At 55.6% G+C, this 26413-nt stretch overlaps 1 protein-coding gene across 1 annotated transcript in view; it reads left to right on the top strand.

Moving 5' to 3' along the window:
- Positions 1 to 26413, top strand: part of HMCN2 (hemicentin 2) — a 165230-nt gene that overhangs the window by 81905 nt on the left and 56912 nt on the right. Inside the window, exons 30-52 of the mRNA XM_008975935.4 lie at positions 337 to 491; positions 1842 to 2120; positions 3678 to 3959; positions 4670 to 4778; positions 5012 to 5181; positions 6790 to 6944; positions 7346 to 7442; positions 8321 to 8416; positions 9406 to 9582; positions 11030 to 11187; positions 11888 to 12011; positions 13690 to 13865; positions 14610 to 14706; positions 14855 to 14974; positions 17268 to 17429; positions 18560 to 18841; positions 19954 to 20121; positions 21281 to 21394; positions 22031 to 22117; positions 23502 to 23693; positions 24567 to 24740; positions 24879 to 24992; positions 25519 to 25661. Of these exons, the coding sequence (XP_008974183.3) occupies positions 337 to 491; positions 1842 to 2120; positions 3678 to 3959; positions 4670 to 4778; positions 5012 to 5181; positions 6790 to 6944; positions 7346 to 7442; positions 8321 to 8416; positions 9406 to 9582; positions 11030 to 11187; positions 11888 to 12011; positions 13690 to 13865; positions 14610 to 14706; positions 14855 to 14974; positions 17268 to 17429; positions 18560 to 18841; positions 19954 to 20121; positions 21281 to 21394; positions 22031 to 22117; positions 23502 to 23693; positions 24567 to 24740; positions 24879 to 24992; positions 25519 to 25661 (3631 nt within the window). The remainder of the gene's footprint in view (positions 1 to 336; positions 492 to 1841; positions 2121 to 3677; positions 3960 to 4669; positions 4779 to 5011; positions 5182 to 6789; positions 6945 to 7345; positions 7443 to 8320; positions 8417 to 9405; positions 9583 to 11029; positions 11188 to 11887; positions 12012 to 13689; positions 13866 to 14609; positions 14707 to 14854; positions 14975 to 17267; positions 17430 to 18559; positions 18842 to 19953; positions 20122 to 21280; positions 21395 to 22030; positions 22118 to 23501; positions 23694 to 24566; positions 24741 to 24878; positions 24993 to 25518; positions 25662 to 26413) is intronic.

Raw genomic sequence — 26413 nt, 5'->3', positions numbered from 1 at the left:
GACGTGCCTGTTCTGGGTACTTCACATCACTGGCATCATAGAGTGTTTGGCGTTTTGTGTCTGGCTTCTTCCACTCGGCATATTTTCCAGGTTCATCCATACTGTGGCGAGTGTCAGAATTGCCTTCATTTTTGTGGCTGAATAATGTTCCGTGGCATGGACAGACCACACATTGTTGATCCATTCCTCGCTTACTGGGCCTTTGCATTGCTCCCACCTCTTGGTGCTAATGAATGGCCCAGCCTCGCTTTTTACAAGCCACGCACTCCCTGTGTGCAGCGTGCCCCATCCAGCCCCTCGGCCTTACTGGCGCTTTTCCCTTGCCCGTCTCTCCAGGCCTGTCCTTCCGGGAGGCCCTCACCTGCAGGTCCAGGAGGATGGCCAGGTTCTCAGGATCACCGGCAGTCACGTGGGGGATGAGGGACGATACCAGTGCGTGGCCTTCAGCCCAGCGGGTCAGCAGGCCAGGGACTTCCAGCTCCGAGTTCATGGTGAGCCCCCACGCCTTCTGGGACCCCGCCACAGGCTACTCAGGAAGCTTCCCACCCAGCTGCCCGCTGCCTTAGAGGGAGAGTGAGGGCTGAAATGGGGGACCTGGTGAGTGATCCCTGAGTCCAAGAAAGCTGGGGGCTGGGGTCAGGGTTGGGGTCAGGGTCAGGGGATAGAGGTTATCTGGCCCAGCGTTTTCCAAATCCATGGTTTCCATCCCAGCTCTAAAAATTTACTACTTTTTTTTTTTTTTTTGAGATGAATTCTCTCTCTGTCGCCCAGGCTGGAGGGCAGTGGCACCATCTTGGCGCACTGCAACCTCCCCCTCCCAGATTCAAGTGATTCTCTTGCCTCAGCCTCCCAAGTAGCTGGGATTACAGGTGCCCACCACCACACCCAGTTCATTTTTGTATTTTTAGGAGAGATGGGGTTTCACCATGTTGGCCAGGCTGGCCTTGAACTCCTGACCTCAAGTGATCCTCCTGCCTTGGCCTCCCAAAGTGCTGGGATTACAGGCATGAGTCACTGTACCTGGCCCAAATTTACTACTTCTGATACCACTTGGAATTATGATTTACTTTTCTTTAAATGAGTCACACTTCCTTACACTGAAACACATTTATTTAAATATCCCTTATTCTTATAAAGGATATTTAATGTCGAAACTGTAAGCGGAAAACCAGTGCCGCTTGGCTAAGGAAGCTGAAAAAACAAACACACCCCATAGAGCAATGTTGTAAATTCTCGAGGCGTGGACTCCGCAGAGGGCACCCAGCCTGCATCTGCACTCTCTGTGCTAAAAAGCGGAGAGTAGAAAGTGCTAGAAAGGTTAGGGACATGCATAGTAGCACCAAACGGAGCCTTTCCTTGCTGTAACCCGGATAGAAGGAGATTTGGGAGGGGCGTAACCATTCCATTCTGAGATGCAGTTATTTCATGCTGTGCCCATGTGCCCCTAGCATTGTCCTGGGTAGCATCGGTGGTGAGTGACCAGCCCTGTGTGAAGTCCTCATCTAGTCCAGCCTCTCATTTCACAGATGGGGAGACCGAGGCCCAGAGAGGGGAAGTGGCTCACCCCTGGTCTTCCAGTATGTTAGAGCAGAGCAGGGCCCAGAATCCAAGCCTGTGGCCCCGCCGCCACCTCCTGCACCTTCCACACCAGCATGTCCCCATGCTGGCCTCTCCCTTCTGTCCCCAGACCCCTCCCCTCCTTGTCCACCATGCCTTCCCTGACCCCACAATGGAAGCCTGTGGTGTGTCTCATGGCCCAAAGGCATGAGTCTGCTGCCCTGGGGAAGATGCCAGAGGCCTCAGGGGCTGCCTGTGACCAGCCCCACCTCTTTCCTTCTCAGCGCCCCCCACTATCTGGGGCTCCAACGAGACAGGCGAGGTGGCCGTCATGGAGGACCACCTAGTGCAGCTCCTGTGTGAGGCTCGAGGAGTGCCCACCCCAAACATCACCTGGTTCAAGGACGGGGCCCTGCTCCCCACCAGCACCAAGGTGGTCTACACTAGGGGCGGTCGGCAGTTGCAGCTGGGGAGGGCGCAGAGCTCAGATACCGGCGTCTACACCTGCAAGGCCAGCAATGCTGTGGGGGCCGCAGAGAAGGCCACCAGGCTGGATGTTTATGGTGAGCAGCCAGGGGCCACGGCAGCCGGGGTGGGCAGTGGGAGGGACTCAGCCATGGTGGCCCCTGCCTGTCTCCAAAGGAAGGCTAGGTGGCCACTTGGAGTGGTCAGAGGCAAAAGGATAATGGGACCAAGACATTATCTAGGGACAAGGGTCCTCCCAGCTCATGCGACTTCCCTCATACATGTAAGGAAACTGAGGCCAGGAGTGGAAGGGCCTGTCTAGGAGGCCATGGCGGAGCTCAGTGTAGAATCCAGGTCTCCCCTCATGGTGTGGGGCTCTTCACTAAACCATGCCCAGACCCCTGTGACCACCACAATAATTAACTGCCCTTAGCTCATCACTTCTGTAAGCTAGACCAGAGGGGCACTTTGCAGCATCAGCTCATTTGATCAGCTGGCAAAGGGACTTGAGCTCTCATGTCCCCAGTTACAGATGGTCACAGTGAAGCTCTGGAGCAGAGAGGTTTCCCCAGGTTCACACCCCTAGGAGGTGGTGGAACCCGGTCCATACGCGGGCAGATCTGACTCCAGACCTCATGCTGTGAACCTCAGCATCAGTTCAGCCCTGAGGGGCTTGGCTCTGGGGACTTTTGAAGGAGAACTCAGAGGAAAGGGTGTCGGTGGCTCTGGATGGGTCTGAGCAGGGCCCCAGTGAAGTGTGAGAGGGCAGCGTGCAAGCTGATAGGGGTCAGCCTGGCCCCCCGTGGGGAGTCACTTCGGGAGCTCTGGCTTCCAAGGATGCAAAGGGCTTGGGTACTGGAGCCTCAAAGGGCAGTTGAGCTGCATGGGCTCCACGGCAGCCTCTGAAGATGGCCCCGCCGCTAGCTCAGGGAGTCTTATTTTGGGACCCGAGGTCCCCCAGGAAATGAAATAGAAAATGTGTATGTGTATGTTTTCATTAAATTTTCAAAGGGTCTTACACCCAAATAAGGTTAAGAAGCATCTCCCAGGCCACAGTTGCCCCTTGTGCCCTGATAATGGCTTCATCAGCTCAGCAGCTTGAGGGTCTCCTTGAGGGTAGGAGAGAAATTTCCCCTTTGGCGTGGCCACCATGGGCTCCAAGCATAGTTAACATCTGGTCCCCTTGGCCATCGCTGGCTAAGTTAGGAGCCCCCCAATCCAAGCCAACCGGGCTCAGGTCTGCCCCAGTCTTCTGTCTCCTGAGACCAGGGAGGGAGGGGACTTCCAGGAGCAGAGCTCTGTCCCGGCCCTGGGGGTCTCATTTGAGTCCAGCAGACACTGGACCTGCTGTGTATAGGCACTGGGGATGCAAGTAGGCCGGCCCTCTTTCCACTCATGCTGGGCTTGCCGGGGTAGCAGCGGGGATGGAGAGGCAACAGTCAGCACCCAGGGGTAGAGTGGTGCGCCCAGGGGCTGAGGAGGGTGAGAATGCTGCCCCGGGGTCTGAGCAAGGGGTTCAGCCACTGGAGGTGAGGGAAGGAAGTGTTTCACATGGAGTGGGGTCGGTGAGGGGCTTCAGCGGGCCTGTTGGGCTGAGATGAGAGCAGGCTAGCGTCCAGCTGTGGTCCCCAAGCCGCCCCCTGCCTCTTTTCCAGTCCCACCTACCATCGAGGGCGCTGGTGGAAGCCCATACGTGGTGAAGGCTGTGGCTGGGAGGCCTGTGGCGCTGGAGTGCGTGGCCAGAGGCCACCCGCCCCCTACCCTCTCCTGGCACCACGAGGGGCTGCCCGTGGCAGAAAGCAACGAGTCGCGGCTGGAGACAGGCGGCAGTGTGCTGAGGCTGGAGAGCCCGGGGGAGGCATCCAGTGGCCTGTACAGCTGTGTGGCCAGCAGTCCTGCCGGGGAAGCCGTGCTGCAGTACTCCGTGGAGGTTCAAGGTGAGCCTGGCCCACCCCACTCAGAGCTGCCTAGGCTGTGGACCTCTGCCCAGGCCTGCTGCGTGCTTGTCCCGAGAGAGCTCCTGGAGTGGAGGGAGGGTGGGGAGAAGTAACCAGTGTCCCCACATTGCATGACACAGATGAGGACACTGAGGCCTGGGCTGTGGGGCCGGCAGGGCTAGGAGTGGGCAGGGTGGAGCCCCAGGATCAAGGGTCCCTGACTGTGCCCAGGACCCTGGGCTGGGTCACCCAGGACAGAGGACCTCGTTCTGCCTTCTGCCAATGGAATGGCCCTTTACGGAGACTTTCCTAAGGCCGGCTTGTGGGTGTGGTCCCAGCAGGGCGGGTGGGGCCTTCGCCTGCTCTTCCATCCATTGCTGAAGCACCTCAGGTCCTAGTGCTGTGCTGACCCCAAGTGGAACTGGAAATGAAGCTGGGAACAAGGCCAACCGGACTCCTGAGCCCTCAGTCTGCCAGGGAGGCAGATGTTAAATAATTAGGCCCAAGCCTTTGGGGAGCCCGGGGTGTCCCCTTACCCGCCTTGGGTGGCCCTGGAAGGCCTCCTGGAGGAAGGGCCACTGATAGGGAGACGTGAGGGTGAGGTGCGGCTGGGCCTCGCTTGGAAGGCTCTGGGGACTTGGGAGGGTTTGAGGCCAGTGGCTGCTCAGCTCCAAACACCCAGGAGTGTGTTGAGTGTGTTCTGCCTGCAGTGCCCCCACAGCTCCTGGTGGCTGAAGGCTTGGGACAGGTGACCACCATCGTGGGACAGCCCCTGGAACTTCCCTGCCAGGCCTCAGGCTCCCCAGTACCCACTATCCAGTGAGTCTGGGGTGGTGGAGGCCAGGGCTGGGGGTAGGCAGAGAGCGTGTGCTTTGCGGATTGTGGGGGGAAGTGGACAGGAGAGAGGCTTCCTGTTTCCAGGAGTAGGAAAGAGGCCTGGAGCCACGGCTGGTGAGAGCAGGTGGGAGGAACTTCTAGGTTTCCTGCTTGTCCTGCCTGGCCTGGCCTTCCCTGGTCTCAGGTTGACGCGCCCCCCTCCCTACTCACCTTAGGTGGCTGCAGAATGGCCGCCCAGCCGAGGAGCTGGCCGGGGTGCAGGTGGCCTCGCAGGGGACCACACTGCACATTGACCATGTGGAGCTGGACCACTCGGGCCTGTTCGCCTGTCAGGCCACCAATGAGGCGGGCACTGCCGGGGCCGAGGTGGAGGTGTCTGTGCATGGTGAGTGGGCGCCTGGGGTTCTGGAGCTGTGGGCAGCCTGAGATGCCAGGGGTGGGTGGAGCCTGGGCTGTGGCAGGCCTGGAAGGGCACGGGGCTGGTCTTCGCTGGATGGCGTTTCTGGGCTGGACTTCCCGGTTCCCCACAGAGACGCAGGTGTGAGAGGCTGGCCGGGCCACTTATCACACTTATCCTCAGTCCTGACGAGCCCCTAGGCCTCACTCCTCTCCCCAGCTTCCTCTCTGTCCATCTGCTCTCTTCATGCTAACCATGCTGAACTTCACTTAGTTCTTTTAATGTATCAATCCTCTTTCTCTCGTCTTCGTCTGCGTTTGCTGTTCCTTCTGCCCAGAACATTCTCCCTCCTCTTTGCCTGCCTAGCTCCTTATCTTTCAGGCATATCCTGAAATACTTTTCCTCCAGGAAGCCTTCCTTGATTCTACCATGTTTCTCATCTGCACTGCCCAGCCTCTCAATGCCTTAGCCCTCCAACCACTACATTGGGATTGCTTATTTGGTTGTCCATCTCCACTGTCCACCTCTGTGAGCTTTGAGAGGGCAACATGGTAGCTGCCTTTCCCTGACTGTGTCCAGGGGCCCAGTATAGTTCTGGCCACAGAGTAGATGCTCAGCACACATAAGGATGCATGGATAGATCAGTGGGTGGGTGGGTGGATGGGTGGGTGGATGAATGGGTTGGTGGATGAATGAGTGGACAGATAGAAGGGTGGATGGATGGATGGATGGAAAGGTGGATGGATGGGTAGATAGATGGAAGCATGGGTGGATAGAAGGGTGGATGAATGGGTGGACAGATAGAAGGGTGGATGGATGGTTGGATGGATGGATGGAAAGGTGGATGGATGGGTAGATAGATGGAAGCATGGGTGGATAGAAGGGTGGATGGATGGGTAAATGGATAGATGGGTAAATGGATGTATGGGTGGATGGATGGATGGAAGGGTGGGTAGATGGATGAATGGGTGGGTGGGTGGATGGATGGAAGGGTGGGTAGATGGATGAATGGGTGGGTGGGTGGATGGATGAATGAGTGGGTAAATGGATGAATGAGTGGGTAGATGGATGCATGGGTGGGTGGGTGGGTGGATGGATGAGTGGATGAATGGGTGAGTGGATGGAAGAGTGGGTAGACGGATGGATGGGTGGATGGATGGATGGATGGATGGATGGATGGATGGATGGGTGAGTGGATGGATGAGTGGATTGATGGATGGGTGGGTGGATGGATGGAAGGGTGAGTGGGTGGATGGCTAGCTGGATGGATTGGTAGATGATGGATGGGTGGGTGGATGGATGGAAGGATGGATAGACAGAAGGATAGGTAGATGAATAAATGCATGAATAGATGCATGGGTGCACAGATGGTTGGGAGAATTTTTAAAGGGAATAACTACTCTGCTGGCTCCCATTCTAGAGCTCTTTCCCCTAAGCCATGCGTCTAGGGGATATGGTGGGCAGCAGCTAGATGCTAGCCTTTGGCCAGCCCTTCAAGGGCACCTTCTCACCCCCAGGCATCGAGGGGGTTGCTGGGTGCCCACCGTACTCCTCCTGATTCTGACTCGGGCTCTTCCTGACTCTTTCCCTTCCCAGAGTTCCCATCAGTCAGTATCATTGGGGGTGAGAACATCACAGCTCCTTTCCTGCAGCCTGTGACCCTCCAGTGCATAGGGGATGGGGTGCCCACCCCAAGCCTCCGTTGGTGGAAGGATGGTGTAGCCCTGGCAGCCTTTGGGGGGAACCTACAGGTATGTGCAGGGGCCCCAGGTCTGGCGAGCCAGCTGGGCACAGGTGGAGGGGCTGCTCTGGGGGCTTCCTGGAGACTCTGAGCAAATCCCAGCAGGCTGGGGATAGGAAGGGCCCAGAGCCCTCTCAGCCTGAAAGGGTGAGCCTCAGCCTCTTCCGGGTCCTAGGAGCTTCAGTTGTCAGAGGGAGAAAATGTCAGCGGAGGGGACGGGGAATGGTATGCCTGGAGATCGGACGAATCCCTGGAATCCAAGTGCTTGGCTCATAACTCTACCTCCAGAGCCAAAAGTGTCCCCATGCCTCACTGCTCCTGCCCCCGGGCTCGGCAGCAGCCTGGCCACTTGCCATGTCCCGTCATCACTTGGACAGCCCCGTGGCATACTCTCTGCCCCCTCCCCTCCAGATTGAGAAGGTAGACCTGAGGGACGAGGGCATCTACACTTGTGCCGCTACCAACCTGGCTGGGGAGAGCAAGAGGGAAGTGGCACTGAAAGTTTTGGGTGAGGACGTGGGTAACCAGCAGGGCCCAGGCCAGCATGTCGGGTGATCCCTTGGGGACCCTTGGGGCTGAAGTGTGTGGCGAGGGAGGGGGAGGAGGTTTTTCAGTCATAGTTGTGCACTTAACTTCAGAGGAAATAGAAAGCCCTGAAATGAAAGTGTTACCAATAGCTCTGTAGTCCTTTTGGCGGGATTTTTTTTTTTTTTTTTTTTGAGATGGAGTCTCGCTCTGTTGCCCAGGCTGGAGTGCAGTGGCACTATCTCGGCTCACCGCAAGCTCCGCCTGCTGGGTTCACGCACGCCATTCTCCTGCCTCAGCCTCCCGAGCAGCTGGGGCTACAGGCGCCCGCCACCATGTCTGGCTAATTTTTTTGTATTTTTAGTAGAGACTGGGTTTCACCGTGTTAGCCAGGATGGTTTCAATCTCCTGACCTCGTGATCCGCCCGCCTCAGCCTCCCAAAGTGCTGGGATTACAGGCGTGAGCCATGGTGGGATTTTTAGTAGCAGAACTTGCCCACATTCATATTTACGTTTCATTATTTTGGGGGTTTATTTGCAGGGAAATCCTTGTCCTTGTCCCTTCCCCTGGCTGTGCTGGCGTTGGCTGTCCTGGGGTGGGGGCTGGGTGCTGTATGATTGCCGTAAGGATGGTGGGGGCTGGGTGCTGTATGATTGCCGTAAGGATGGCAGCCTGTTGCTCTTTGTTCTTGGGCTTGCTTCCAGGAGTGGGGTTGCTTAGTCTGAGGACATGAGCTGTTTTAGAGCCCTTTGTCTAGGATTTTCTATGGGGAGCAGGGAGCAGCACTGCTGGGATGGCTGGGATCAGAGCTGCCCAGAGCTTGCCCCTACCAAGCTGGGTCTCTCCTTGTCTCCCCCTAGTGCCCCCCAACATCGAGCCAGGCCCAGTCAACAAGGCAGTGCTGGAAAATGCCTCAGTGACCTTGGAGTGTCTGGCTTCAGGCGTGCCCCCTCCTGGTAAGACCCCTCCTCTTGGCTGAAAGCTACTTCCAGCCCAATTTACTGTCTAATGAGGCTGGCGAGTGACCCAGGGACTCTCTGATTGGACATAATGGGGAGAAATCAGCAGGTCTTTCCCCCCATTTCTCTCATGTTCCTCTCTTCCTCTTCAACAATGTCCTTCGGGCCAAGGCCATGCTAGGGTCCAGAGCCAGTGTGAAACAGGCCTGCAGGGCATCTACTCACAGTAAGCTTCACAGGGCTGTCCGGGGCTAGGGGCGAGGATCAGGACCTCAGAGTCACCATCTGGTCTGTAGGGTCCTCCCCTCTAGACCAGAAGTGGAGGAAAGGGCTGGGAGCTGGGTGCTGGGTGTGGGTGTTTGCATAGGGGACTGGGTGAGGCTTACGGTGGCCCAGGAGGAAGGCCTCTCTCCTGCTCCCATCTGAACTAGGCCCACCCTGCTTTGCTTGTTGCCTGTGAGCCCTGGGGATATTTGCCCCCTCTCGTGGGGATGCCTGCTGAGTTCCGGGGGCACGTCCTGGCAGGATGCAGGGAAGCTGCAGATACACACGGTCCAGCCTGGCTTTGAGGCTGCTGCTTTGGGCTGGTCCATGTTCTCTAATGTCCCCTAGGGCACGGGGTCTTCTGGTAGGGGGAGGGCAGGGCTGAGTTTGACTCTCTCTGCTCCTGGCTGCCTCAGCCTCTGCCCACGGGGCTTCTTCTCCACCCTTGGTCCTGTCTTGGGCAACATTGCCCGGTTCCACCCCGGTTCCCTTTCCTGAATGAAGAACTCTGACCTTCTCCAATGCTTGAAAAAATAGTGTGGTCACCCTGGAAGTTTCTCTTGGGTGCCCACCACACCAGCAGAGTCTGACGGGCTGGCAGCACCCTTGCTTCTCTCTTCCATTCCCCCTTGCATCTGTCTTCCTTTCCCCCTTGCTTCTCTCTTCCATTCCCCCTTGCATCTCTCTTCCTTTCCCCCTTGCATCTCTCTTCCTTTCCCCAGATGTCTCCTGGTTCAAGGGCCACCAACCTGTCTCTTCGTGGATGGGAGTGACAGTATCAGTGGATGGGAGAGTTCTCCGCATTGAGCAAGCCCAGCTTTCTGATGCTGGGAGCTACCGCTGTGTGGCATCCAATGTGGCAGGTAGCACAGAGCTGCGGTATGGCCTACGGGTCAATGGTGAGCTTCCCTGGGCCTACAAGGTCCCTTGTCCAAAAAGTTGTCTTTTCATTCATTTGTCTATTAGTCTGTCCATCCACCTGTCCACTCATCCATCCATCTACCTCCTCATCCATCCGTTACCCCATCCATCCATCATCCATCCATCCATCCAACCATCCATCCATCCATCCATCCATCCATCCATCCATCCATCCCACCCATCCATCCACCCATCCATCCACCCACCCATCCATCCATCAACTCATCCACCCCTCCATCCATCCACCCATCCACTCATCCACCTATCCACCCATCCATCCATCAACTCATCTATCCATCCATCCATTCATCCATCTCTCATCCATCCATTTATCCACCCAACCATCCTTTCATTCATTTATCTACCCACCTGTCTGCCCACCCATCCACCTGCCCATTTGTCTACCTGTCCATCCTCCCATCCACCCACCCATCTATCCATCCATCCATCTACTACCCATCTACCCATTCACCATCCATTCACTCATTCAACTACCCATTCTTTCCTTGATCCATTTTCTATCCAACCACACTTATTGAGTCCATGCTCTGGGGCAGACACTGGACCTAGAGCCCTAAATAAGACAGACCTAGGAGCTTTCAGTCTAGTGGAGGACACAGCAATCAGATCATTCCCCAGAGTACTACTTGATGTCAATTGTGATAGCAGCTGGTGAACATGAGGTGCAACTGAGCACCTATAACAGGGCACTGACTTGGCCTGTGGAGTCCAGGAGGCATCTTTGACACTTGGATACCTACACTGAGGTCTCTGCCAAGGCCTGAGGTTATGAAGATCTGGGGAATTTGAGAAACTGAAAGGAGGCCACGGGGCCTGGGATTTACAACACTGAGAAGAGGGCCAGGATGGTGCTGGTGGCCATATGGAGGCTGGACCTCTTGGGCCTCATGGGCCATGGGAGAGGTTGGTTCTAAGAGCAGTGGGTAGCTGGGCAGAGGCCTGGGACCCTGGGCATCATGGCTGGTGCCTCCCAGATACAATGGAATCTTCTGGCTATTTTCTGCCAAAAGGGGACTGCCTGTAATATGGTATTTCATCTCATACCCCTGAGTTAGGAAGTAGCACTGTCCAGGGACCCTTGGTCCCCTCCCCATCCCCATAATAAATGACCTTCTGCTGACCAGAGGCCTGAGTGCGAGTGCTGCTTCCTGGCTGGTCAGTCTTGGGCAGGTGACTTCCCCTCTGTGAGCCTCAGTTTCCCATCTATAGAAGCCTCATGGTGGTGTTGAAAGGATGGAAGTAGCAGCCTTGGGGGCAGTGGAGTGGCTCAGAGCCCGTGTCTGGATGGCTGTCCTCGTGCTTTTGCTGTGGCTGTGTGCTCCTGCAGGGGTGCCCAGCCAGGGGCCCTGCCTGCTTTGCCCCAGTGGGGCTCAGCCTGTACCCCATGTCACCCCTGCGCTGCAGTGCCCCCTCGAATCACGCTGCCACCCAGCCTGCCAGGCCCTGTGTTGGTCAACACCCCTGTCCGGCTGACCTGCAATGCCACTGGTGCCCCCAGCCCCACACTGATGTGGCTGAAGGATGGAAACCCTGTGTCCCCTGCAGGGACCCCTGGCCTGCAGGTCAGTAGGGCTGGGTGGCCCCGGCTCACCTCCCTGCACCTCCCGTAGATGCTGGGAACAGAGGTCAGGCCCTGGGAACTTAGGGTGAGGGAGAAGCAGCGATAGCCCAGGGCCGAGGGCTGGAGGGAGGTGGGACTGAACAGAGAGGCTGGAGCCACACTGCCCAATGGTAATGACACATTCAATGAACATGAACCACCTACATCACTGTAAATGTTCTTGTGGCCACAGTAAACTGAGTAAAAAGAAACAGGTGAGATCAATGTTAATAATACACGTTAGTAAATCCAATATATCCAAAATAGCTTCATTTCATCATGGGATCAATACAAAATAATTATTGAGATATTTTATATTCTTCTTTTCATATTAACTCTTTGAAGTCCGTGGCGTATTTTGTACCTGGGGCCTGTCTCAATTTGGCCTGGCCACATTTCAAGGGCTCACTGGCCATGTGTGGCGAGTGGACAGAGGGGCTCTAGAGGACTCTTCCTGAGGTCCAGTGTCATTGCCAGCTGGCAGAGGTCCGGAGGCCCAGATGCAACCCTGGGTTTCCCTGCATCACGAGGGGCTCTGAGTCTGGGGCAGGCTGTCTAGGCGTGCTCGGCAGCAGGGCCGGCTTGGGCAGGTGGGGTTCTGCCCCTTGGGGCCTGCAACAGCAGGACAGTTGCCTAATTTGGGCTTCCCCCTGGGGTCACAGGTCTTCCCTGGGGGCCGGGTCCTCACCTTGGCTAGTGCCCGGGCCTCCGACTCTGGGAGGTACTCCTGCGTGGCTGTGAGCGCGGTGGGCGAGGACCGTCAGGATGTTGTCCTGCAAGTCCACAGTGAGTCTCAGACTGGGAAAGCCATGTGGTTCAGAGCAGCGACTCCAAGGAGATGGGGTGGGGGGCATTCCCAGTCACTTCCAAAGGGAGAGAGGCTGGGTGGATGGAGGAGTGTCCACCTGAGAACAGCTGCCTTCCAGTAGGAATCAGTGAGATCCAGAGACCTGCCCTGGAGTATGAGCTCCTGCAACGGGTGGGAGGGTGGGCAGGTGGCCCCACATAGCCAGGAGCTCTGCCCCATGTTCAGGGAGACGCGGAAGGGGTGTGAAGTAGCAGGAACAGCATGGAGTGGTGGTTAGGAAAGCCGGCTCTTGAGTGTCCCCGACATGGGGTTCAAACCCTGCCTCTGTGACTTTGAGCTGGTCACTTTGCTTCTCTCGGCCACCATTTCTTCATCTGCAAAATGGGAAGAATAGCACTCACCTCAAAGGTCACCATGGGGACTCACTAAGCCTCTGAGCTCATGAAGCTACTGTAACCACAGTAGCTTATTTTTAAATGTCCTCCTCTGGGTTTTTCTGGGGCTCTGTGGAGGTGTAAGAAAGCATGCTGGGAGCTGGGCATGGTGGCTCACGCCTGTAATCCCAGCACTTTGGGAGGCTGAGGTGGGTGGATCACTTGAGGTCAGGAGTTCGAGACCAGCCTGGCCAACGCAGTGAAACCCCGTCTCTACTAAAAATACAAAAAATTAGCTGGGTATGGTGGTGCGTGCCTGTAGTCCCAGCTACTCGAAAGGCTGAAGCAGGAGAATCACTTGAACCCGGGAGGGAGAGGTTGCAGTGAGCTGAGATCATGTCACTGCACTCCAGCCTGGGCAATAGAGCCAGACTCTGTCAAAAAAAAAAAAGAAAGAAAGAGAGAGAGAGAGAGAAGGAAGGAAGGAAAGAAGGAAGGAAGGAAAGAAGGAAGGAAGGAGAGAGAGAGAGAAAGAAAAAGAAAGGAAAAAGAAGGAAGGAAGGAAAGAGAAAGAAAAAAAGAAAGAAAATGAATGAACGTAGTCTTGGGCGGGAGGTTATAGGAAGGATTCGATTCTAGCTCTTTCCCTTTGCTGGAGTGAAGATGGTGGTTAACACATATTGTATGCCCAAGAGCCCCACCTGTGCCATTGGATTGAACCTCATGGCGGCCCCATCAGGTGGGGATTTTCATTATCCCCACTTTACAGACGAGGAGACTGAGGCCCAGGAGTGCAAGTAGCATCCCCAGGGCCTCGCATGGCGAGCGAGTGGTAGAGGGCAGGATTCTACCCCATGAGTTCTCCCCCTGGACCCTGCGTTCCTTCCTGCAAAGCTGCACTGGTTATTTTTGCTTCAGGGGCAAAAGGTGGTTCTCAGACCTGCTTAAAAAAAATTTTTTTTTAAACAAAAATTTTAAATTTTAGAAAGTTTTGAGATAACTGTGGGTAATTATAGATTCACAGACATCTGTAAGAAATAACACAGGGGGACCCTGAGTTTCCTTCCCCAATTTCCCTCCGTGGAAACATGCTGCAGAAATCTGGGATGTGGATATCGTGACAATTTTACTCAGACTGGCTCCTCCGAAGCAGGACTGAAGGCAGAGGAAGGGTGGTCACTCCTGGCTGCTGCGAGTAGCTAGGCCTGACCCAGGGTGTGGCCCCTCCTTGCCAGCCCCACCCGTGTGCCTGAGGGAGCCCCTCTCCTGCCCCCTCCTGCAGTGCCCCCTAGTATCCTTGGAGAAGAGCTGAATGTGTCCGTCGTGGCCAATGAGTCAGTGGCCCTGGAGTGCCAGAGCCACGCCATGCCCCCTCCTGTGCTGAGCTGGTGGAAGGACGGGCGGCCCCTGGAACCACGGCCTGGAGTCCACCTCTCCGCAGACAAAGCCTTGCTGCAGGTGTGCAGGCCCCCGGCCAGCCAAGCAGGCCTCCACCTCGGCCCAAGGGCAGGGTGGGGCCTGCAGGTGCCCCAGCTCAGTGACCTGCAAGCCCCTTTCCCCCCCAGGGGATGGGGGACAAAACCCCAGGACTGGTTCCTCGGGGCCTCCCTCAGGGCCCCTGACTCAGCTGAGTGGCGCCAGCTGTTGGGTTAGAACCTTCCTCACCTGCCTGCTCCTCCTCCCACCCCCCTACACCTTGTGATATGATCATTGCCAACTCAGAGCACTGCCATTTGGTTTCCCCTCCTTCCGTTCATTCTTCAAAGCCACAGCCTAGCCCCAGCAACCCCATGTCAGGATCTGACCCCTGAGGACAGGTCCCCTGCACCCCACCAGCCTCATTCCTCCACCTTCTCTTCGGGTCTGTTTTCTTGGGCTTTCCAAAGAGGCTGGGAGCCGATGAAATGCAGGAGCAGGTCTGATCCAGTCACATGCCTCCGCCTTAGCAGATCTGGGCCATGAAGGTCGGGAGGCTGGCAGGACTGCCATCAAGGGGGCCCTTCTCAGTCCCACCACAGGCATGTGCTTCTGGAAACTTCCCGGTGCAGCTGGTGGGGAGATACTGTCACTGCCCCGTGCTCCAAGTGGGCAGCTTGGGGGGCTCAGCAAGGTCACGTGACATGTCTGCAGTCACACAGTCTGTCCAGGGCTCACCCATCTCTGTGCTGTCCCCGCCCATGGGGTGTCTTTGCTCTCTGCCAGGTGGACAGAGCCGATGTGTGGGATGCGGGCCACTATACCTGTGAGGCACTGAACCAGGCCGGCCGCTCAGAGAAACACTACAATCTGAACGTCTGGGGTGAGGGTCTCCCAGGCTGGGCAGGGGGAGGGGGCTGCTGCCTTGATTGCGCCCCAGGACACAGCCCTCCTCCAGCCTGCCCTCGCGTTGCTCATCCCCTCCCCATCTCAGCCCCACCCCCACTAACCCTCTCTCTGCTCTGACTCAGTTGCTCCAGTGTTCCCCTCGAGGGAATCCCACACCCTGACTGTGAGAGAGGGGCACCCTACCAGGCTGTCCTGCGAATGCCGGGGTGTCCCCTTCCCCAAGATCTCCTGGAGGAAGGACGGTAGGATTGCTGCCCTCACCCAGCCCCACCTCATTGCCAGGCACAAGGAGGCTATGCCCAGCCCCCACTGGTTACCCCCACCCCAGAGCCTAGCTGAGATGGTGGGGGTCTTATGCCTCGAGGGGTGGGGATCCTGGTTACAGAAGTGATGCTTCCCCCAGCCCCTCTCTACTCAGTCCCTGAGCCTGCAGGAGCCCCTGGTCCTGCTCTGCCAGTAAGAGCTGGATTGAACTTCAGGCCTCACTTCAGACGTCGCTTCTTCCAGGAAGCCCTCCCTGACTGCCAGGCTGGGACAGAGCCTCCCTGATGCAGTCCCTGTCACTTGTCATGTCACCCACATTAGTCTTTCTTGTGTGTGCTCCTCCATTAGTCTGTGACCCCTGTGAGGCACCATGTTGACCACAGCTGAATTCCAAGTTCAGTGTATGGTACAAAAAAGGTGCTCAAAAAACATTTGGAATTCACTTCACCAATTTTTTTTTTTTTTTTGAGACAGAGTCTTGCTCTGTTGCCCAGGCTGGAGTGCAGTGGCACGATCCCAGCTCATTGCAACCTCCGCCTCCTGGGTTGGAGTGATTCTCCTGCCTCAGCCTCCTGAGTAGCTGGGATTACAGGCAGGTGCCACCATGCCCAGCTGTTTTGTATTTTTAGTAGAGACAGGGTTTCACCATGTTGGCCAGGCTGGTCTCGAACTCCTGACCTCAGGTGATCTGCCACCTCAGCCTCCCAAAGTGCTGGGATTACAGGCATGAGCCACAGCACCCAGCCCATTTAACCAATATTTATTGAGAGACTGTACCAGGCCCTGTTCTAGGCACTGGAAATATAGCAGAGGATAAAACAGATCCCCACCCTCACAATGGGAGCAATCAGATAATAAACACACAGTTAGTAAATGACTCGGTACCTTAGGTGATAAATGCTATGGAGAAAAATAAAGCTAGGAAGCGGGGAAAGATGTTCCGGGGGGTTGTAGGATTTGCAGTTTTAAGTTGGGTGGCCAGGAATGCTCGACCAAGCAGACTTGAAAAGCTAAGGGCTGAACATGAGAATATCACAGGGAAATGCACCCCAGGTGGAGGTAAGGGTAAGTGCAAGGGTCCTGGGGCAGGAATGCTGGTTGGATGGGGGAATGAGAGGAGGCAGGGAATCAGGGATGATGGAGGAGAGTGGAGCTGCCATTACCGAGATGGGAGACCCCAGGGGCAGATATGGTGGAAAGACCTAGCGTTTGGGGTGAATTAATCTTGAGACATCTGCTAAATACCTAGTGAGGTGTCAAGTGGACGGTGAGAGACAGGTGTCTGGAGCTCAGAGGAGAGGTCTGGGCTAGGAAGCAGCCTGGGAGTAGCAAGACAAGCTGAGGTCACCAGGACAGAGAGGGAGGAAGCAATGCCAGGTGGCCACTGGGTCTGCTTCCCTGATGGGACATGCATTGAGTCATGACCCAGCCCAGAGGTCTGCTTCTCTAGAGACAGAGGAGGAAGGGTTTAATCCAGTAGGTCGAGGTTGACAAATCCTCTTCCTCCAAGGGGTCTTCTTGATGCCAGGTCTACCAGTTGCCTGGTCACCCTCCTCAGGCCACCGTAGCTAAATGGATGGTTCTTCCTTCAGTAGCCTTTATTGAGCCTTGCTGTGTGCCAGGCCCTGGGGAGCCACTAAGGATCCCAGGGGGAGGCTGGTCGCGGTGGCTCATGCCTGTAATCCCAGCACTTTGGGAGGCCAAGGCAGTGGGTCACCTGAGGTCAGGAGTTAGAGACTAGCCTAACTAACATGGTGAAACCCCGTCTCCACTAAAAAATACAAAAATTAGCAGGGCATGGTGGTGTGCACCTGTAATCCCAGCTACTCGGGATGCTGAGGCATGAGAATCACCTGAACCCCGGAGGCAGAGGTTGCAGTGAGCCGAGATGGTGGCACTGCACTCCAGCCTGGGCAACAGAGAGAGACTGTCTCAAAAAAAAAAAAAAAAAAAAAAAAAGGGATCCCAGAAGGAAATTGAGGCAGGGTCTGCCATTCCGGAGGGCTCAGGCCAGAGTAGGATTCAGATGGGGCACCTGTAGGCAGATCTGTGATGCAGAGAAGTCTAGGGGGATGGGGGGAGCTCAGAAGAGGCACCAGGACCAGAAGTGGCACTCATGGAAGGCTTCCCGGAAGAGGTAGTGTCTAAATGGACACCTGAAGGATGAGCAGGAATTGGCAAGAATGGGTAGGAGGACAAACTTTCCATATGGAAAGACATCACGTCCTTGCAAATGCCCTGGACCAGGAGTTTCTTTTTTCCTGCACCCAGGTCAACCCCTCCCCGGGGAGGGGGCTGGCCTCCAGCAGGTGTCGGCTGTGGGGAGGCTGTTGTACCTGGGACAGGCCCAGCTGGCTCAGGAAGGAACATACACCTGTGAGTGCAGCAACGTGGCAGGGAACAGCAGCCAGGACCTGCAGCTGGAGGTGCACGGTGGGTGAGCTGGGCGGGGGCTGGAAGGGTCTGGGATCATGGGCTGGCTGGGCAGGCGCCGCCCCGAAATCGGAGCAAATACAGGGAAGTGATGGTGTGTGGTGCAGGCTTTCTCCTCCCTCACGTTCCTGGTGTGTGAGTCCGTTCTCACACTGCTCTAAAGACACTACCTGAGACTGGCTAATTTATAAACGAGAGGCTTAATTGACTCACAGTTCCACATGGCTGGGGAGGCCTCAGGAAACCCACAATCATGGCGGAAGATGAAGGGGAAGCAAGGCACGCCTTACATGTCGGCAGGAGAGAGAGAGCCAGGGGGGAAGCACCAGACACTTATCAAACAACCAGATCTCCTGAGAACTGACTCACTCACTCGCTATCAATCACAAGAACAGCGTAGGGGAAACCGCCCCGATGATCCAATCACCTCCCACCAGGTCCCTCTCTCTGCACGTGGGGATTACAATTCGAGATGAGATTTGGGTGGGGACACAGCCAAGCCATATCACCTGGCATTTTAACTGCCCCTCCCACGCAGCTTCTCACTAACCCAAGCATTGGGGGTGGGGGCTGCAGCACATTCCCTAAGGGCCCCCCAATGGTCCAGAGGAGAAAAGCCACATCTGAAACAGCTGGAAACCCGAAAGAAGCGTGAGCATTATGTGAAGCTCCTATATATGATGGAAACCTAAAGCCCTATCTACTGGTCCTGCAGTGATGAAATGAAATCCCCCAGCCTCGTAAAAATCCTGCTACAAAGTAAAACCAGGAACAGCGCTGTTCAACATCTTGAGGAGAAACCCACCCGTAGAATAATTTCCCACCCCCAACCAGTCCCAACAACTGTTGAAGCTCCAGGAAGTCTCTGGTTTTTGAGGAAGAAAACCCGTCACACTTCCTGAAAGGGCTGTTCCCCACATAGCAGGCCTGCCTGTGACTCCCAGGCTGTAGTAGCAGTAGGGTGCTGTTATGACCCCATTGTTGGGAAGGAAAATGGAGGTGAGGTCACGAGGTCACACAGCCAGCGATGGCAAGGGGAGAGGGTATGTCCCTATTGGGCCCAGGGTAAGTGTGTGGTGCCTGGTGGCCCCAGCAGCTTTCTCTGATGGGCTTTCTCCCCACCCCAACAGTTCCCCCTCAGATTGCCAGTCCCCGGGAGCTTCCCACACAAGTCTCTGTGGTCCAGGATGGAGTGGCCACTCTGGAGTGCAACGTCACAGGGAAACCCCCTCCGACAGTGACATGGGAGCGGGATGGCCAGCCCGTGGGGGCTGAACTGGGCCTGCAGCTGCAGAACCAGGGTCAGAGCCTGCATGTGGAGCGGGCCCAGGCTGCCCACGCTGGACGCTACAGCTGCGTGGCCGAGAACCTGGCTGGGAGGGCAGAGAGGAAGTTTGAGCTCTCCATACTGGGTGAGGACCAGCAGCTGCTGGAGGAGTTGGGCTGGGGCAGATTAGAGTGGGCAAGGCGGGTTCAATCTCCAGGCACAGCCCTTAGGCTGTGATCCTGGGGTCACACCTGTTCTTTCTGGAGTCGGGGCTCTAATGAGAGCTGCTGGTAGGGGGGAGCCGCCAACACTGCTCTCAAAATCAGGACTGGTCCCAAATGGCCCCAATTTCCCCCAATTCGCCTCTCCTCCCTCCCTCTCTCCCTCTTGGGTTTACTCTTCCTCTACTCTGTTCTGGGCACTGGGGAAGTAAGCAGTCCCTGTCCTGCATGACTGGTATGTGATGGGGAGAATTCAGGGGCTTGTGAGAGACCAGGAAAACCTTGAATACTGTTGGGGCAGGTCAGGGCAGCCTCCCAGAGGAGGTGCCCTTTAAGCTGGACCATAAAGGGTGAGTAGGAGTTAGGCAGCTGCTAGGTGAGGGGAAGCACGTGCCAGGCAGAGGGTGGCTGGGGCAGCCTCATGCATTCCATCATTTACTGAGCTCCTACTGTATGCCTGAAGGATAATTCAGGGTGGAGATAGGGAGTGGTAAGAGATAGGGTGGGAGAGGTGGGCGGAATCAGTTTAGGGAGGGTGCCCCTCACCGTTGCTGGGATCTCGAACCTCATCCAGATATCCCCAACACCCCCACCCCCCTGGGTAGAGAGTGGCTTCCTTCAGGGACAGGTTCCTTCAGAAATGCAGCGTTGCCACTTAGCTTCCACACGTGGATTTAGGAAGCACATCTGGCTTCGCCTTTGCACTAATTCCAGTCCCACTGGCTCAGCGCTTGCTCTGCCCAGGTACTGGACTGGGCGCTTTCACGTGTTCCTGTTGAATCCCCCAGCATCCCGCTGAGGGCTTGGGGAGACTGAGGCCCAAGGAGCCTGCCCGACTCCAGAGCCCAGCCTGTGGCACCATGGGCTCCCTCCTAGGTGTCCTCACTTTAGGGGGAGCAGCTCTGCTCTCGTCACTTCTGCTCCTCAGACTCTCCCAATTGGGTGGAGTTGGGGGGCAGTCAGTGGGGCTGGGGAAGGAGCATGAAGCACACAGCCCATATCTGCACCCTGAATGTGGCTTCTTCTTTGTGTCCAGTGCCCCCAGAGCTCATTGGAGACTTGGACCCGCTGACCAACATCACTGCTGCCTTGCACAGCCCCTTAACTCTGCTCTGTGAAGCCACGGGGATCCCACCTCCAGCCATCCACTGGTTCCGAGGGGAGGAGCCTGTCAGCCCCGGGGAGGACACCTACCTGCTGGCAGGTATCATACCAGCTAAGGTTGGATCCTGGGAATCAGGTCGGGCTCTCTGCCTCTGACACTATCCATTACATGCCCATGACCTCTGACTCTGAGCTGCCAGGCCTGGTTGGAATAATCATTCCAGCTGCTGGTCCCCAAAGAATGCAACCCAAAACACTAGTCAGGTGAGGTGCTCCAGGAAAATATCATGGATTTAGATAAATTTGGAAAAGGCTTCCTGCTCTGCTCATCTAGAGAACCACAGTGAACATTTGCATAGCAAAGGTTCTGATAAGTCCTGCAGAAAAAAAAAAAAACTTTGGCACTTATATATAACATCCCACAGAACAGTAACAAGTTTTGGATGTGCTGATCTAAGCACCTTCTCCTCTGAATATTTATCCTCCTCATAAAATGGGTTTGTGTGGTTCTTGCTGGTATACAAATGAGGAACTGAGGCCCAGGAGTCTCTGTCCCATCCAAATCCTGCAAGGACTTCAAGGCCCCTGAGGCTATGCCTCAGTGACCCATTGGTTGTTCCACGTAGCCCATGATGAGATGGCAAATACATTTCCTCTTGGGCATCACTTCTGAGCACTTGGTAAGAATTGCCGGGTGCATTCTGTGGATAGGAATTCAGAGACTGCATTGGGCCCAGTGGAAAGGAATGTGGCAATCAGTTAGTAATGTCTGCTCTGGGTGCAGTAACAGCAGTGGTGTCCTGCGTCCTGTGTATCTGCGCTCCACACACTGATCTTGGGAGACCCTTGGGTTCCTCTGAAAGGAGCTGTCTCTCCCTGAGAGATCCTTGGGAGGAGAAGCCCTTTTACCATGTCTGTCAGAGTAGAGCAGAGATCTGCTGGGCCAGGACTACATAACCCATTGCTCTCCCTTCAGCTCCAGCCAATCCCCAGAGCCAGGGGTGGCCAGGGTGACAGATACTTCTTGCTAGAGCAGGGTCCTCAGATTTATTCTGGTACGTGTCTAATCTCTAGGCAGCTCCATCCATTTGTTTACCCTCCTGGGCCTCAGTTTGTGGATCTGAGGAACAGGACACAATGGGAGACAGACACATACACGTCTAATTATAATGCCTTTTCCTGCTGGGCAGCAGGGTGCTCGGCTTGGGACAGAATGCTGCTCAGAGCCATGCTTGGGGCCCATGCCCCTCCCTCCCCAGGTGGCTGGATGCTGAAGATGACTCAGACACAGGAGCAAGACAGTGGCCTCTACTCATGCCTGGCAAGCAATGAGGCTGGGGAGGCGCGGAGGAACTTCAGTGTGGAGGTGCTGGGTGCGTTACAACCCCATTCTCATGGGTGCCCTATGAACTGTTCCCCACTGCCGGGGAGCTCCCAGAGGCAGGTCCCCAGACTCATGGCTCATGCTGTAGCAGGGGCCCAGCACAGAGAAGGAGGGAGAAGCTAAGCCTTGTACACTTTGCCTCATCAAAAACCTTTGTTCAAGCCTGGGCAGTGTGGTGAAACCCAGTCTCTATTAAATGTACAAAAATTAACTGGGCATGGTGGTACACGCCTGTAGTCTCAGCTACTCAGGAGGCAGAGGCTGCAGTGATTGTGCCACTGCACTCCAGCCCAGGTGACAAGAAACCTCTGTTCTCAGGCCACCATGGAACTTTCCAGAAACAGCAGGGACAATCCAAAGTGGAAGGGGGCAAATATTTTTGACACCACTAAGACTGCCTGCCTCTCATCAGAGTCTTCTTCTGAGACACTGGTACTTCCATCAGGCAGCAGGAAATGTTTCTTAAACTCACCACCCTATGGAAACAGGCATGGGATGGGGAAACTGAGGCACAAGAAACGGTGGGCTCTTGGCTTCTTGTTCTGTGATTGTGTAGCCTGGGCGGGCCAGCCCCCCCCCCCCACCCGACCCCATCACTAGCCATTTGTCTCCCTGCTTCTCCCAGTTCCTCCCAGTATTGAGAACGAGGACTTGGAGGAGGTGATCAAGGTCCTTGAGGGACAGACTGCCCATCTTATGTGCAACATCACAGGTAAGGGCCACATGATGTGGTGGGCTGGGAGAAGGGGTGGGAAGGCACCTTCAGAAAGGAGGGGATCCCTGGGGATCTGCCCACCTGCCCCAGCCCCACTCCTCCTGACTGGGGTCTCTCTACGTCTTGGACCCGGCACCAGGTCCCAGCTCATCTTTGCATGTGTTCTTCCATCCCAAACACTCTTCCCTCTCCCCACCTCACTACAGACCTCAGCTTTCAGGACCTTCCACAGGGAGTCCTTGGCTGGCCCCTAAGGCCCAGTGGGCCACCTCCACTGGGCTCCCACAAGCCCCCGTGCTTCCCTGTCCTAGCACTGACCCACATTGGACCATAGTGGCCTTGTGGCATCTGAGCTTCTTGAAGACCCAGCTGCTGCCTTGTCACCATGGTTTCCCCAGTGCCTGGCAGAGTAGGCTCCCATTCATGCTTATGGGTTGAAGGATGGATGGATGGATGGATGGATGGATGGATGGGTGGGTGGGTGGGTGGATGGATGGATGGATGGATGAATGGATAGATGGATAGGTAGGTGGGTGGATGGATGGATGGATGGATGGATGGATGGATGGATAGATGGATGGATAGGTGGATGGATGGATGGATGGATGGATGGATGGATGGATGGATGGATAGGTAGGTGGATGGATAGATGGATAGTAGGTGGATGGATAGATGGATAGGTAGGTGGATGGGTAGATGAATGGGTGGATGAATGAATGAGGGTTGGATGGATGGATGTGTGGATGGGTGCATGGATGGATGGATGGATGGATGGATGGGTGGATGGAGAAATTTGTGGCTGAATAAAAGGATAGGTGGGTAGGTAGATGGTTGGATGGTTGGGTGGTTGGGTGGGTGAATGGGTGGATGGTTGGGTGGATGGATGAATGGAGAAATGAATGGATGATTGGTTGAATGGAGGGATAGTTGGGTAGGTAGATGAATGGATGGTTGGATAGTTGGATGGTTGGGTGGATGGGTGGGTGGATGGGTGGGTGGTGGGTGTGTGGACGAATAGAGAGATGAATGGATGATTGAATGGAAGGATAGGTGAGTGGGTAGATGAATGGATGGTTGGATGGATGGATGGATGGGTGGGTGGTGTGTGGGTGGGTGGATGAATGAATGGATGGAAGGAATACCTTGTTTTTCTGTCTTGCCTGTCTATACTAAGCCATCTCTACCCATTCCTCAGTAAGGAGAAGGCAGCCAAATCACAGAGGAAGGGGCACAGGCTGCTGCTGCTTCTTGTTGTGCCTCATGGGCCTCTGGGCCAGGATGGAAAATTCACATCCCCTGATCCATCTGGGAGCAGCCTGTGACCCCTGGGCTGCCCTAGTCAAAGCCTGCCAAGTTGTCTCATTCTCTGCTCTGCATACAGGCCACCCACAGCCCAAGCTCACATGGTTCAAAGATGGCCGGCCTCTGGCTAGGGGAGATGCTCACCACATCTCCCCAGACGGAGTCCTCCTGCAGGTCCTCCAGGCAAACCTGTCCAGTGCTGGCCACTACTCCTGCATTGCAGCCAACGCTGTTGGGGAGAAGACCAAACACTTCCAGCTCAGTGTCCTGTGTAAGTTTTGGGCATCTCCTGGCCACCGCAGGTGCTGGAGGGAGGGAGAAGCAAGGTGACTGGCTCCTTACAGACAACTTCCCACAAACCATTCTACTATTTTTCTTCTAATTCTCCGAGTTTGACAACAAAAATCATATAGCGACTCTATTGACAGAACATTTATTATGGGCCAGGCATTTCAACAGGCCTGATTGATTGAATCTTCACAATGACACTAGGAGGTGGGAGATGTGCTTGTCCCCATGTCATTGATGAAGCCCTGAGGCTCAGAGAGGTGACAAGAGTTATTGCCAGGCCCCAGGGTGGTGGGTTCACAACCAGGCATCTCTCCATCTCCTGAGGACAATACATACCTACTATTCTGTAAGCCTAGAGAAACAGAGCATCTATCAAATGAGAGGGGCACAGACCAGCTTAGAAAAATCTGTTTCTAAAATGGTGGCAGTTAAAAGGAGAGTCCCCTGCGGGGGTTGAAAGAAGAAATCTTGGGACCAATGAAAGCAAAGCTACTCTACTCAGCGGGGAACAAAGCCCCCAACTCCCACTCCCCCCTCAAACAGAATTGAGAAGCCTCTGGTTAGTTGGTAGAGAGGCTGGATGTTGACAAGCTATGGGGAAATGCAGGCAAAAATTATTCAGCTTTCCCTTGTAGTATTGCTTAGCGTTTGGAGAGCTGGGCTCTGGGTCACCTAGGCCTGAGTTCAAGCCTGGCCACCCCGGGCATGGGCTTCTCTGAGCCTCAGTTTCCCATCTCTGTAATGTAACTGACAGAAGTACCGAGGCCAAGCACCGGGGTCTGAGGCTTTCCTGGTCCTTAGTCTAGGGTCAGGGATCTCTGCTCATAACTGCCTCCCCGGCCCCCCATCACAGTGGCTCCCACCATCCTGGGAGGGGCCGAGGACAGTGCAGATGAGGAGGTGACCGTGACTGTCAACAACCCCATCTCTCTGATCTGCGAGGCCCTGGCCTTCCCTTCCCCCAACATCACCTGGATGAAGGACGGGGCCCCGTTTGAGGCCTCCAGGAACATCCAGCTGCTCCCAGGTGACACCCTCTGGGGGGAAGGAGGGAGGGAACAGGTGACATGTCATCAGAATTGGAGGAGAGGACCTGTGAGCCTGTCCTCATGCCTGGCATGAGGCTGCAGATTCGGGGTGACCCTGGCCACTGGCCCCTACACAGGTACCCACGGGCTGCAGATCCTGAATGCCCAGAAGGAAGATGCTGGCCAGTACACCTGCGTGGTCACCAACGAGCTCGGGGAGGCCGTGAAAAACTACCATGTGGAAGTGCTCAGTGAGTCGGGGACCCTGGGGCACAGCCGGGTGGGCAGAAGACCACCCAGGAACCTAGGGGCCCAGGCACCTGAGCCACCCTTGGTGCTCCAGGGGGTCTCCATGTGGCATATGTCCTCTGACAGTCACCGGGCAGCTAGGGCGGGCTCCAGAGGACACAATGAGGAGAGAACAGTGAGTTAGGGCTTGTGCCACTTGGGCTCCCAGACCCACTGCAGTCCTAGTTTCCTCCTGCCACTTCTGCTTTGGAGTATAAACAGAGGCTCTGCAGATTGAGACTTGGGACCCCCAAGGAAGTCCTCTGAGGTGACCCCAGAAATTCCCTTGCCTCAGACCTGCCCCATCCTATAACTCTTGCAGACAAATGCTCTCTCCCTTAAGTGGACAGCCAGGAGCAGGCTGGCTTCCAGGATCCCTGTGTCTCTTGGGCCGGCCCCCATTTCTGAGGCTACCCCCAGGACCAGGGTAAGCTCAGGGTTTCAGCACCCATCCCCCAGCTCTGCTCTCAGACCCCTCGTGCTTTTCAGTCCCCCCTTCCATCTCCAAAGACGACCCCTTGGGGGAGGTCGGCGTGAAGGAGGTGAAGACCAAGGTCAACAGCACCTTGACCCTGGAGTGTGAGAGCTGGGCTGTGCCCCCGCCCACCATCTGCTGGTACAAGGACGGACAGGTGAGTTTGGGACCCCCTGCGCAGCTTCTGGCTCTCACCTCTGCTTCCAGCTGGTTCTGCTTGGAACCTTCCAGAAAAGGCTTCCCTTAAAGCACCTAGCCCTAGAGCTGGTCCGGGCCCCAGTCACCCTTTATTTATTTTATTTTTATTTTTTTGAGATGGAGTCTTGCTCTGTCACCAAGGCTGGAGTGCAGTGGTGCAATCTTGGCTCACTGCAACCTCTGCCTCCTGGGTTCAAGCAATTCTCCCTGTCTCAGCCTCCTGATTAGCTGGAATTACAGGTGCCCGCCACCATGCCCAGCTAATTTTTGTAATTTTTGGTAGAGATGGGGTTTCACCGTGTTGGCCAGGTTGGTCTCGCACTCCTGACCTCAGGTCATCTGCCCGCCTTGGCCTCCCAAAGTATTGGGATTACAGGCATGAGCCACCGCACCCAGCCTTTATTTTATTTTATTTTTTTATTTTTATTTTTGAGACAGAGTCTCGCTCTGTCACCCAGGATGGAGTACAGTGGCACGATCTTGGCTCACTGCAGCCTCTGCCTCCTGGGTTCAAGTGATTCTCCTGCCTCAGCCTCCTGAGTAGCTGGGATTATAGGCGCCTGCCACCACGCCTGGCTAATTTTTTGTATTTTTAGTAGAGATGGGGCTTCTTCATGTTGGCCAGGCCAATCTCAAACTCCTGACCTTGTGATCCACCCACCTTGGCCTCCCAAAGTTCCGGGATTACAGGCCTGGCCACTGCGCCCGGCC

The sequence above is a fragment of the Pan paniscus genome, chromosome 11 (genome assembly GCF_029289425.2).
Source record: "Pan paniscus chromosome 11, NHGRI_mPanPan1-v2.0_pri, whole genome shotgun sequence".
NCBI classification, from domain to species: domain Eukaryota; kingdom Metazoa; phylum Chordata; class Mammalia; order Primates; family Hominidae; genus Pan; species Pan paniscus.
This window is presented reverse-complemented; position numbering and strand designations above follow the sequence as displayed.